Source organism: Arachis hypogaea, chromosome 10, assembly GCF_003086295.3.
Source record: "Arachis hypogaea cultivar Tifrunner chromosome 10, arahy.Tifrunner.gnm2.J5K5, whole genome shotgun sequence".
In the NCBI taxonomy this organism is placed as follows: domain Eukaryota; kingdom Viridiplantae; phylum Streptophyta; class Magnoliopsida; order Fabales; family Fabaceae; genus Arachis; species Arachis hypogaea.
This window is the reverse complement of record NC_092045.1, coordinates 95,738,927-95,752,692: the sequence shown is the minus strand read 5'-3', so window position 1 is coordinate 95,752,692 and position 13,766 is coordinate 95,738,927. Positions and strand designations below refer to the sequence as shown.

Here is a 13,766-nt window from a genome sequence, read left to right as displayed (position 1 = left end):
GCGACCACATACATTCATTATCCTTTAAAAACGCCGTAACTATTGATTAAAGACAAACACTTAAATAAAATTTTGATCAGCCACGAATTGGTAATTTCTAATGCTCTCTAGTTCTCCTCTTCTATTTCTAATGTATTATTTTGTGTTTTTTTAATGCTGATTAAAGAAATTCGTCCAATCCGAACCGACTCTAACTTATTTGGATCGGGTTGAGTAAAAGATTTTAATAACCCAAACTGAATCGAATCTTATTGTTTTTGGTTGTTTTGGTTCATGATTTGCTGAAAAACTTGAACAAAAGCGTTACGTTCACATGAAAACTTCAAAATTATGGATTCACTATCTCACATTCTCACCCATTGAAGTGCCAAAGAAATTGGTCACTCTACTCGACAAAAATACCAGATTTTTGTCCAAAGCGATTTGCGTGTTTCCTAACTTTTTTATACTATTTTATCTCATATATTTTTAAAATAAATCCAATATGTGTTTTGAAAAAAGAGTGAGAAGATGGGCTCAAGGACATGTGGAACATAATTGAACTTTATAAATTTTTTGGTCATGGAACTTACATTTTATCAACCAATAAAATGAAATCTAATATTCATCCAAGAACAATGCCTATCCAACTTTTAACATATTAGGCTTGATGGAGGCCCAAATATGAATTTCTGCCCCAGAGACTTGGATCTCAGTAACATCAACATGTGGCCCAATTAGCCTTTTCAAACAGAAAATTCTATGTTTTCGGCAAAGGTCTTTGCCTTTCTGACAGCCACACCAGGATTGATTCCCAGCAATAAATAACCCACTTATGAAAAATCTTTTTCTGCCCATGATAAAAAGAAAAAAAAGAGAAAATTATTTTTCTTCCGAAGCTTGCAAAAGAATAAAAATTAAAGCTCTTACTTTTAAAACCGGAATAATATCTATATGGAAAATAAAAAGAGGATCGGATCCTTAGCTTATTGCTTTCTGACTTGCTGTGTCACCACATAAATAAACCGAAACGAAACAGGAAAAAAATGTTTTCTACCTAGCAATATTTGATTCTCTGCCTTAAATTAATTCAAGTGCTATATATATGTGGATATCTCAGATTCTTAGCATTGCAAAACAATAATCAAATTTTGTGTTTTTTTTCTATTGTACCTTCTATCATGATAAGTTAAGGACTAATCCGTCATGGATTAGAGCTCTATTTAAAAATTTGTCATTGACTAATGAGTTGCTGCATATACAAGGCGTAATTCAAATTCCTGACACTTGGTTAAGCGAATTAGTGAGCTAACCAGTATTATCTGAACCGAACTGACCCGCTCGATAGAACCGAAAACCCGGTAAACCGATAACAAAGCTGGTTAGGGTGAGCTAGCTGACCGGATAAAGAAGAGAATTGGTGAGACCCGATTTGAACCAGCCGGATTTGACGAAAACCGAAAAACCGGTGGGTTTAAAAAAATCCAAACCGGTTCGAACTCTATTTTTTTTTCTTCAAGTCAAATGAAGTCGTTTCAATTATTTAAAAAAAAAAGAACTGAAAGCTTGAAAGAAACCCAAGCTCAAAGCCTCCTAGTGTTCCCAGACCCAAACCCATTCCCTTTTTCTTTCCCCAAACTCTAAACAGCTGAGACCTGAAATTGAGAGAGACCCGTTCAGCCCTTCTCATCCTCACCGTGCTCGCAGTCTCGCTCTCGCACCACACGACCACAGCCAGCACCACCTCCATCGAACGGTGCAACGTCGTCGGCAATTGCTACTCAGAGTTGTCGGCTCGGTGGCCCTTGAGTATCTTGGGTCATCGCCTCCTGTCCTGTGCCGCTGTGTGTCCATCGTTGTCCTCCTTTTGCCGGTCCGGTTGTCCAGTCGTTCCTGCTGTCGTCATCAGCGCCGTGCTTCTTCTCCGGTCTCCCTCTTCTCTGCTGGCGGTGCATCAGCCATAAGGTATGTATTTTTATTTTTTTAAGTTATTTAGTATTTCAAATTTTCAATAATTGAGTACTTTAGTTAGAATTAATTGATTAATGATGTTGATTATCTATGTTGATTATATTTGGTTGATTATAAGTGTATAACTTGTTGATTTCTGTTTGATTTCTGTTAGATTGTTCAGTTTTTTGTTTTGTGTTGTTGGTGTAATATATTGTTGATTATAGTATAATATATTCTTGCTATATGTAATATATTGTTGTTATACTTTGTTGATGTTGTATATTATTCTTAATAGATTGTTGTTGTATATTATTCCTGTAGATTAGGAATTTAGGATGGTTTCATCAAATATACGATCAGAAACACCAACTTTCCAGGAACAAGGATCAACTCCTGAGGGAATAATTGGAACCCAAAAAAATAGCAATAGAGAAAAAAATTGATCCTGCATGGGGCTATTGTAAGCAAGTTGTGAATAAAGAAAAAACTATTCTGTTATGTATTTATTGCGAGAAGCTTATTAAGGGTGGAGGAATTAACCGTGTTAAGTATCATTTGGCTGGAAAAGGTGGAGATATTGAGCCACGTCGAAAGGTGCCAGCTGTAGTGAGACACCAATTCAATCAAAAGATTGAAGATCTTCGAACCAAGAAAAGGAAAACTCAAGAAGAATATGCAGAAAGTTATAATTCTTGTGATGAAGTTGAAAGAGAATTTGATGAAATTGAACGTAATGAGATGTGACAACAACAAAAATCAAGGCTTCCAGCACCTAGCTCTAGAAAATGAAAACAACTCAAGGGATTACAATCTTTTTTTTTCCATCAACAGCAACACTTGGAGAAGTGTGATATTGCTATTGTGAGATGGATGATGGATGCCTCTGTGCTATTTAATGTGGTCACTTTAGCTTATTATTAGACAATGATTGATGCTATTGCAAACATAGGTGCAGGGTATAAAGGGACAAATTATGGAAGAGTTCGTGGATATTTATTGAGTAAATTAGTTGAAGATGTAAAGAAAATGATTGAAGATTATCATGAGATTTGGAAACAAACTGGATGTACTATCATGGTCGATGGATGGATTGATCGTTGTAGGCATACTTTAATTAATTTCTTGGTTTATTCTCCTAAAGGAACTGCTTTTCTAAAGTCAGTTGATGCTTCTCATGTCTTAAAAATTGCTGATGCTTTGTTTAAGTTGCTTAGGGATGTTGTATTATTTGTTGGTCCTGAGAATGTTGTACATGTAGTAACGAATAATGTTTCAAATTACGTTGCTATTGGAAGGTTGTTGGAATCGGAGTTTCATAGATTGTATTGGTCTCCTTATGCAGTACACTGTGTTAATTTAATGTTTCAGGATATTGGAAAGTTAGAGGAAGTGAGTGAAACTATGTCACAAGCTTCAATGATTATGAAGTATATCTATAATCATTGCCATCCTTTGCACTTGATGAGAAAGTTCATAGACAGACGAGAAATACTTCGTCCAGCTCCAACTCAGTTTGTCACTAATTTCATTGCTTTGCAAAGTATATTAGCTCAAAAGGATGCAATGAGAGCTATGGTGACATCTAGAGAATGGACAAGCTCAGCTTACTCTAAAGAAGCCAAAGCTAAAAATTTTGTGGATCAAGTCCTAGATTCTAAATTTTGGAATCAATGCACTGATATTGTTAAGCTTACTCAACAACTTGTTCGTGTATTGCATATTGTGAATAGTGAAAATAGAGCTGCAATAGGTTTTCTTTATCAAGCTATTTATAAGGTTAGGGAAGAGATGGTGAAGAGGTTTCAAAAAATAAAGACGGTTGTTGATCCATATTTGAAGATTTTAGCTACGCGTTGGGATTTAGAACTCCGAAAAGACCTTCATACTGCTGGTTATTGGTTAAATCCAGCTTTTCGATTTAATGCTGGAGAATTTGAAAAGCACAAGCAAACAATTTCTAGCCTACTTAGATGTCATTGAGAGATATACTTACGGTGATGCATATTTGAATTCTAAATTAACAAGTGATATGAGAATATTTAAGAATGCCGAACAAGACTTTGGAAGACAATCTGCAATACGTTAGCGAAGCACAGTGATGTCTGGTAAATTTTTTATTAAAATTAGTCTTTTATGATTGTGATATGTTTATGATTTGATTTTTATGATTGTGATATATTATTTCCTTTTTATGTTAAGATCAATAGTAAAAATCCTATGGATGTGGAGCATCAAACTTGCAAAAGTTAGCTATTCGTATTTTGAGTAAAAGTTGTAGTTCTTCAGGTTGTGAGCGTAACTGGAGCATTTTTGAACACATTCACTCAAAGAAAAGGAATCGGTTAGATCATCAAAAACTTAATGATCTTGTTTATGTTTATTATAACTTAAGGGTACAACAAATGTACTTTTTATTATTCTTTTTTGAAGGCATTATTTTAAATTTTTAGTCATAATAAGAATAATCAAGTTAATTGACAATATAGGAACCGAATGAGAAAGCAATGTTATGATCCAATTTGTCTTGATGCATTTAAGGATCATTCGGAATGAATAATGGAAGATTCACTACCATTTTTAACTCCTGAAGAAGTTGATGCTTTACAGAATGATCTTGCAAATATGTCTCTTCAATCAGCTTTAGATGATTTGGGTATATTTTTAACCAAATGTTTTGCCTTATTATTGATTATGATTTGTGAAACGTTATTGAAATGATAGATCAATTGAATCTGGAAGATGATCGAGATGATGATTAAGCTAATAATAATTCTGTGAAAAATGCAAATAAGAATGTAGCTCCAGATTTGTTAGATGAAGAAAGATATCCAGACTTTGAAATTACTCCTTGGATATAATCTATACATTGTTATTTTTATTGTGTTAAATTGAGATACTAATGTAATAGTACTAAAAATTTTGTGTTTATTTTCGTATTACTTATTTTTAGAATTTGAGATTTAATGTTTATTAAAATGTTATTGAAGATATGTATTTTAAAATTTAATTTTTAAATTTTTGGCTATTTATATGTTTTACTTATGTAGAACTGGGTTAACCAGTTGAACTAGTAACCCAGTAATCCAGTAGTTTGACCGGTTCAATTATCGGTTCGATTTTGACAACTATAAAACTAACTATTAGACCATTCCAACTTGATTATCAAATATTGTGTTTAGTTGTTATTTTATATATATAAGAAAAACTATAAAATTTTAGATTAATTATCTCATTCTTTACAAATGAAATATCAACCACTACGTTTATTTCAACTTATGAAGTACGAACAATGATACGTATATGAAATACGATACGACATGAAATACGTGGATATAGAAATTTTAATTTTTCATAAGATATAGGGAGATAGCATATATAAAAAATATATAGTTTTTTTTAAACAAATTATATAATATTTTAGTATTTTATTGATATTAAAATATAAATTAATATTTTAACTATTTTTAATACATTTTTAATTATATGAAGTACTTAATGTAATTTTTTGTGTTAATAATATAATATATACTATTTTTACACTTATTTAAAGAATATAGATTAAAAATAAGATTAAACATAACTGACACGTAATAATATTTAGGTATAAAATGTGTTTAGAAAATTATTTTTTATTAAAATATAATTCATAACAAAAACTATATATGCCAAATGAATATTATATTTAAAATATATCTGACACATAACACAACAATTATCAAGATTTTTTTTTCTCAAATAAAATAAAAAAATAATTAATTCCCCAAACCCCATTTTTCAGCTTTAATTACCAGGATGCGATATTTTTTTTTGGTAATTAGGAGAGTTCACGGTACCCGCCAGCGAACTCTATAATTTATATAGAGTTCGCCGCACCTCCCGGTGAACTCTATGTAGAGTTTGGCATATTATATAAACCCAGTGGGACCATTTGTCTTTGTCCTATTCTTGTACAGTCTCTCTTTAAAATTCACTATCTTTCTCTATTATCCTATCTTTTGGACACATGTAAAGTTCAATGCAGACGACATTCTTAGTTTCAGGTCAGTAAATAATAGTTTAGTTAGAGTTAAATTTTTTGCTTACTTAGAGTTAGTTTTTTTTAGCTTAGTTAGCGTAACTATTGACATGTTAGTTAAAATAATTTAGTTATAGGTTGTTTGTTAGTTAGAGTTACAGAGTTATTGATGACATGTTAGTTAGATTTACTGTTAATTATTTTTTGTTAGTTAAAATTTGTTATGTAATTATTTTTAAGTATAACTGTTGTTTATTGTCTATAACTTGGTAATTAGTATAACAAAGTAAATTGTTAGTTAATTTAGTTAGAATAATTAGTTTAAGTTATGACTCAGAAGGTAATTAGTGGAATAATTAATCAAATTAAGTTGAATGAGAAAAATTTTGATTTAAAAAATTTAGAGCTCAGTTAGTTGGGGAAGAATAAGAATTATTAAATATATAAGCTGAGTCAAATAATTAAATATATTTTTTTATTTAATAAATTGGTTAACGTAAAAGGTGAGTTCAGTGTTTATGATTTTATTTTACTGGATTATATTTAGATGGAGGAACAGTTGTTGGGTTACGAGGGTGAGATATATAGACTAGATCACGCTGAGCACATTGCTGGCAGGCTTGATAGAGTGGTATACTTTTTTAACTGTTTTTTATTTTGTTATAATTAATTAGCAGTGAAACTCTAATTTTATGTGCTAACCGTCCCCTTTTTTTGTGTTTTTTGTTTCTGTTTGGTAGGCGCCTCAGGTACTGTGCACCAGGCGAAATTTGATGGCACGACCGTCGGAGCAGATTAGGCCATATCTCAGACGAGCTGGGTTTGAGTATGTGGCCTATATGGTCGAGTTCGAGCACGATTGGCCGCTTGCCTCGGCTTTGATAGAGAAGTGGAGACCTGAGTCCCACACATTTCATCTACCGTGTGGGGAGATGACTATCACCCTGCAGGACGTAGCCTACCAGCTGGGACTTAGGATTGACGATGATCCTGTGAGTGGATGCATCGATGGGTAGGAGCAGCACCATCAGGGACGCACGATTGAGGAGATATGTGAGCAGCTACTCAGGGTTGTTCCGGGCCTAGATGACCGATAGTCACAGACGAAGTGGACGGTGAAGTTCACGTGGTTCCAGAACACAGTTTGTGGGGAGATGGAGCAGGACACTACAAAGGAGCGCCTGATGAAGTACACGAGAGGGTACATCATGCAGTTGATAGGGGGTATCCTATTCCCGGATGCCTCTGACTCTCGAGTGCACATCAGGTGGCTCCTACTACTGGAGAACCTTGAAAGGTGTGGTCGATTATCGTGGGGTTCGGCGGTTCTGGCATGGCTGTGTAAGAGCGATCTGATTGTCACTATAGTAGTTCATCTCTTCTTCCTCGTCACCATCATCGGGAATTTCAGCTGGTTCTTCATCGGCATCGTCTACGCCATTGGGGTTAACTTCATATTGATCCATCATCGGATCTCTAATAGTAGAATCGTCATGACTTTCAACACCATTGTCCATCAAGTCAACATTACAAGCTTCAACATTAGACCCCTCCTGACTCCCCTTGGGTGGCATATTTAGGTCCACCATAGTCCTTCTGATAGTTCATCTAACAGCTCTACTCAACAGACTATTATCGACAGTATCTGCAAATGATTCTCGGCTACCTACTTCAACAAGATTCACGAATAATTTCAACAGATGAATATTTGTCCATCGGTTGTGCCACGACCGTATGAGCCGTACGTCCTCGTCGTTGTGCAAACGGTACCTAATTCAACACAACAAACGCATTTCTCAAAACGGTTATCTCATAAATATAATAGTAACAGAGACAATACGAGTGTAACATACCTTTTATAAAACAAACTGCCATTTACTTCGGTCGGATATTTATAGTAAATCTTTTTCACCCTTTTTTCCTCTTACTGCCTGACGAAATGCAATATCAAATTCTTCAAAGCTGTTAAACTGTCAACTTCCGGTGTCATATAAGTGAATATCGGTTGTCCGGATCTAAAAATTATAGAACTTTCTTTGTCATACACTATTTCACCATCGTAATAAATGGATAACAATAGATTCCTTGACATCGTAGAGAAAATGTTAACCTTAAAAATGAAAACCAATATTGTACTTTGATAATCTACTCTCCAGCAGCCATGCTTTTATTTTCGAAATCTAACATATAGTTCGCCAAGGGGTGCAGCGAACTTCCCCTAATTACCAAAAAAAAAAATTGCATCCTGATAATTAAAACTGAAAAATGAGATTTGGAAAATTAATTATTTTTTATTTTATTGAAAAAAAATATCCCAATTATCAAAGTGTTTGTAATTTATAGATTTCAATTTTCAACCCTAGACAGTTGGCTGTCCATAATGTTTATATTTTTCTGTTTTTGTAATGAATAAATAAAAAGGAGTGACATTTGTTTCTCTAGAAAAGGTTGGAGTGAAAAGGGGCGGAAGGAAAGTTGAATATATTTTTCGTGGAAGTTGAGAAATGAATCTAATGAAATTAAAATTGGAAACGAAGGATCTCAATCACCGACTTACCTAGTGCAATGTAATGTAATGTGGTATGAAACGAAACTATCTCAATGGGAATCATAAAAAGTAATCGGACCTTTGCTCCTCTTAGCTACCCTTAAGTGCTTTATTTGTACCGAGGTTTATGGATCTTATTCGATCTATATATCTGTTGTATTTATCTGAATTCCATCAAAAAATTATAAATATAGATTTGATCTGTAAAATTATTAGATTTTATAAATTGGATTACGGATTTTGTATAAGTATTCGTATATCCATAAAAATAAAGAAATAAATAAGTAAATATTTTTTTATAGTTTATTTCAACTAATACTTATTATATATGTTATATTATTTTAATTTATTATTTAAGAAATATATATTTAATATTATTTTAAGAGTAAATATATTTAAAAAAATAGAAAAGTGAATTTTATTGATATTTTTTAATATAAATAAGCTTTTAAAAATATTTTTATATTTTGCGAATATATTCGATATCTAATCTCCGATCCGATCCGATCGGATCCAAGCTCAAAAACTGCAAATATTAGTTCTAATCCGATTCAATAATTTTAGTGCGGATCAGATCGAAATTTTGACCATATCTAATCCGATTCGATTCGCGTTCATCCCTATTTATTTGATGTCTTATTCAATCACTATACATAGCGAGTCAATTTTTATTTGGTTGGATGAGTCCAATTCACTTATTAAAACAATGCTGTGAAAGCACCATATATGTAGGACAATGTGTGACACCATTGATGTCGTTAACATTAAAATAGCCAACAAAAGACATCCAATAAAATTAAGAACACCCTAGCTAGCTAGTGTCGTCATAAAGAAAATTATTGTAAATTATTTGGCTATTTGCATTGATGTGTCATAATCCTTCACAAGAGCATGGTAGTATGAAATTAATTAAAATGGAAAAGCACCATATGTTGGACGATGTAAACTTAGTAGATAAATTAAAGGACTTGAGTGCTATGATGATAGACTGTGGCATCACATGAAATTAATAGAGAATATGGTGCCAACTTTCTCTTTCTCCTAAATAGGGTTATTGTTTTGCTTGATTTTTCTTCGATTTTGATACAGGTATCGAATCAAATTTATATCAATAATTTTAATATAAAAAATAGATACAATTCTTCTAAAAAAGTAAATTCGATTCGAGACTTATTGATTTTAATATTGTTATCAACTTTGCAAGTAGTGAACTAATGAAATTTTTGTATTATTAACAATAAATTGATATAAATAAAAGTTTAACATTAATTGAAAACACATGCAAATCAGATTAAACAATTTCAATTGTAAAAGTAAAAGAAAAAACAAAATGCTAGAATGCTGGAAATAAAAGAAACAACTAAAGGTTAACTCCCAAAAATGTCTCTAAATTATTCAAACGTTAATAAAAATGCATCTGAATTTTACTATTGATAAAAATGCCTTTAAATAAGTTAAAAATGCGACAAAAATATCTAACGGTAAATATATATTTTCAAAATATATTTTAGAGATTGAATTTTGATGTGATTTTTTGCAAGCATAATTAAAAAAATGAGATATTATTATTCTTAAAATTTGGTAATTTTTTCTAAGTATATATTTTTTGTGATTTTTTAAAAGTATTATTAGTTGTTAACAAAAAATTTACAAAAAAAAAAATTATATACTTAACGAAAAATCACCAAATTTTAAGGATAACTAGTGTATGTTTCCGTACACTGTACGGGATAATTAATAAAAATATATAAATTTTTTTATTAAAAGAGATTAAACAAAAAATATATATATAATAATTATTACTATAAATATTTTACAACGTTATAATTAAAATCAAAGTTTAATTATTTTTAATGTTAAAAATATTTAAAATAATTAGTATTTGTCTTAACTGATTTGGATTGATTGAGTGGTCATCTCACTCGTCTACCTAAGTAAGTATTAGAGTTTCGAATCCCGCCTTGTATATGTAACAACTCATTGGCTAGTGGCAGACCCTTAATAAATAGAGCTTTAATCGGTGGAGGATTAGTTCTCGACCTGCCGAGTTGGAAAATACAGTGAAAGAAAATAGTATTTGTTTTGAAAGTAGAATAATTCTCATTGATGATAGCAATATTTATGGAGATTTGTCTTTGTTAAAATTTGACTGTGACAGTTTTATTTATTCGTATCATATTCATTCAGGAAGTCAAACAATATGATCAACGTTATTACTGGTTAAAATTTTATATTTTATGACATGATTTTCAAACTTATAAACTTATAAACTTATGTCATTATAAAAGCTATTAGATTGATTAATATCTTTTGGTAATATTACCAAAACACCGTAGTTGAGTATATTAATTTGTGTAAAAAGAAACTATAATAATTTTTGTTATTGAATATATAATTTATTCTATTGAAAAATAAATTATTATTCCTAAATTGGAATATATTTTTTCTCCATTTTTATAGCATTTTATTTGACAATAATTTCTATTAAAGAAAAAATGAATGACTACATTATTTTATAATATGATGTACAAAATAATTTTTTATTTTAAAATTAATTCTGATTAGTGAAAAAAATTTAAAATATTTTCTTATACAGATTTAAATTTAAATTTGAATTCAGAATTGATTAACAATTCACCTTTTTTAAAATTTTAATAACAAAAACAAAATTAGTTAGCTGCAAAATATTCAGCATTTAATAATTTCAATCATTTAAATTTTAATTACCAAAAATTGAAATAAGAAGATGAAGAAGAAGAAACAGCAGAAGATGATGAGGAGGAAGAGGAAGGGTTCTAAATTATACAAAACTTATCAGAATAACAATACACCCAAATATCTTCGTTTTACACCCAAAGTTACTGCAAATACAGAAATGAGTTATGCTACGTGTATACTAAAATCAACCACCAAAGTCAGCCACCAGTATAAAATACATACTGAAATACAAATATACATTGAAAATAAATTAAATCAAACATGTATTTATACACAAATACATTGATGGATGATTTTAGTGGCTGATTTTAGTGTACAAATAGTATTTTTGTACAGAAAAATGTTTTCTCTAAAACTGTATTTTTTTTCTTCTTCTTCTTATTTTTATTTCTTTCTTTCTTTTAGTTAAATGAATGTAAGTTCATCCTCTTCCAAGTAATTTTGCAGCATTATGTGTTTCTTCTTCTTTGTTTGATTTTTTTGTTTTTATTTTTGTTAAGAGAGTAAAACAAGAAGAAACTTGAGAAGGTAAAACAAAAAAAAAGATGATTAAGAAAAAAAAGAAGAATATGGTGATGATGATGAAAAAAAGAGCCAGCAGAAGATGAGGATGAGGAAGAAGAAGAGTTCTAAATTATGCAGAACTTATCAGAATAAAAAATACACCCAAATATCTTCGTGTTACATCTAAATATCTTCGTTTTACACCCAAATTTGCTGCAAATACAGAAATGAATTATGCTACATGTACACTAAAATCAGCCACCAAATTCAGCCACCAGTATAAAATACATACTGGAATACAAATATACATTGAAAATAAATTAAACCACACATGTATTTATACACAAATACATCGGTGGCTGATTTTAGTAGTTAATTTTAGTGTACAAATAGCATTTATATACAGAAAAATATTTCCTCTAATGCTGCATTTTTTTCCTTCTTCTTCTTTTCCTTATTTCTTTATTTCTTTTAGTTAAATGAATATAAGTTCATCATTTTTCAAGTAATTTTGGAGCATTATGTGTTTTTTATTTTTCTTTGTTTGATTTTTTTGTTTTTATTCTTGTTAACAGAGTAAAACAAGAAGAAACTTGATAAGGTAAAATAAAAAGGAAAAGATGAATAAAAAAAGAGAGAAAGAAGATGGTGATGATGATGAAAAAAAAAAGAAGCAGCAGAAGGAGGAGGAAGTGAAAGAGTTCTAAATTATGCAGAACTTATCAGAATAATCCAAAACTCCTTAAAATACACCCAAATATCTTCGTTTTACACCCAAATATCTTCATTTTACACCCAAATTTGCTACAAATACAGAAATGAGTTATGTTACGTATACACTAAATTTAGCCACCAAAATTAGCCACCTGTATAAAATACATACTAGAATATAAATATACATTGAAAATAAATTAAACCACACATGTATTTATACACAAATACATTGGTGGCTAATTTTAGTGTACAAATAGTATTTTTGTACAAAAAAATATTTTCTCTAATGCTACATTTTTTCTTCTGAGTTGAACCACATCTCAGCCACTTGATTGGATTCAAAACAATAAAAGGAGGAGAAGACTTGTAGAGACTTGTATGAGAAAAATGCTTGTATGTGGAGAACAAACTGCTCATCAATACCATAAAGGGACTGCAAAATACACCCAAAATACACTATATTAAAATAAGCATAAACTATAGAATACAAATAGAACTATAAAACCATTATAAAAAATAACAAAAATCAGATTCATGAATCATTATTAAACAGAAACTAAAATAATTCAACTAAAAGAATAAGACAATTCACCCTCAGTGAGATAAAAAGTCATAAACTGTACATATACCCAAACTTTCCTAAAATACACCCAAATATTCCTAATTTACACTCGAACGTCTGATATAAAATGCAGAAAATTCATCAGAACTAGTACATTAGATTCAATTCAAATAAGGAACAATGAACAACAAATTTCACAGGCAAAGTCCATGCATTATTCAGCTATACAATCATAAACTACTAACTGGATTCAAATTCAGATTCAATTATTAACTGGAATTAAATCACACCTCAGAAACTTTATTGGATTCAAATTCAAAATCTACTTCGCTCTGGTTCAACTGACAATCTGAAGTTGAATCATCCATTATCTTTAAAACGATTTCAGAAATAATGGAAAACGAGAAAATCGAAAAAAGAGAACAGAGAGAAAAACTTACGTAAACGGCGAAAGAGAAGATAAAGAGAAACGCACAAAAGAGATCGAAAAGAGAAGGCAAGAAAACGCAGAAGAAATCCAAAAAAGGAAACGAAATCCGTTCAAAAAAAAAAGAAATTATATATTCGCGCGTTAATTGATTGAAAAATCTGTTAAAGAGACGCGTGAAACATACGTGCCATAAAAAGCGCGTTTTAGGGATATTGAGGACTTGTAAGACTTGTACAGTAAAAAAGCTTGTATGTGAAGATTAATTGTAACTAAAAATAATAAATTCTAATATTTTTTAACCTTTTTTTTATTTATTAAATGCATAAAAATAATAAAAATAAAA

The 13,766-nt window shown here is 30.6% G+C and overlaps 1 protein-coding gene across 1 annotated transcript; it reads left to right on the top strand.

The window, feature by feature from the left end:
* The first annotated feature begins 2,856 nt into the window (after positions 1-2,856).
* Positions 2,857-3,912, top strand: LOC112717761 (uncharacterized). The gene has a single exon (XM_025769705.1). It carries the CDS (start codon positions 2,857-2,859, stop codon positions 3,910-3,912), a length of 1,056 nt encoding a protein of 351 aa, XP_025625490.1.
* Positions 3,913-13,766: the final 9,854 nt, after the last annotated feature.

Excerpts from the sequence above, each read along its gene's own strand:
- LOC112717761 (XM_025769705.1), top strand. The coding sequence starts at position 2,857 with ATGATTGATGCTATTGCAAACATAGGTGCAGGGTATAAAGGGACAAAT.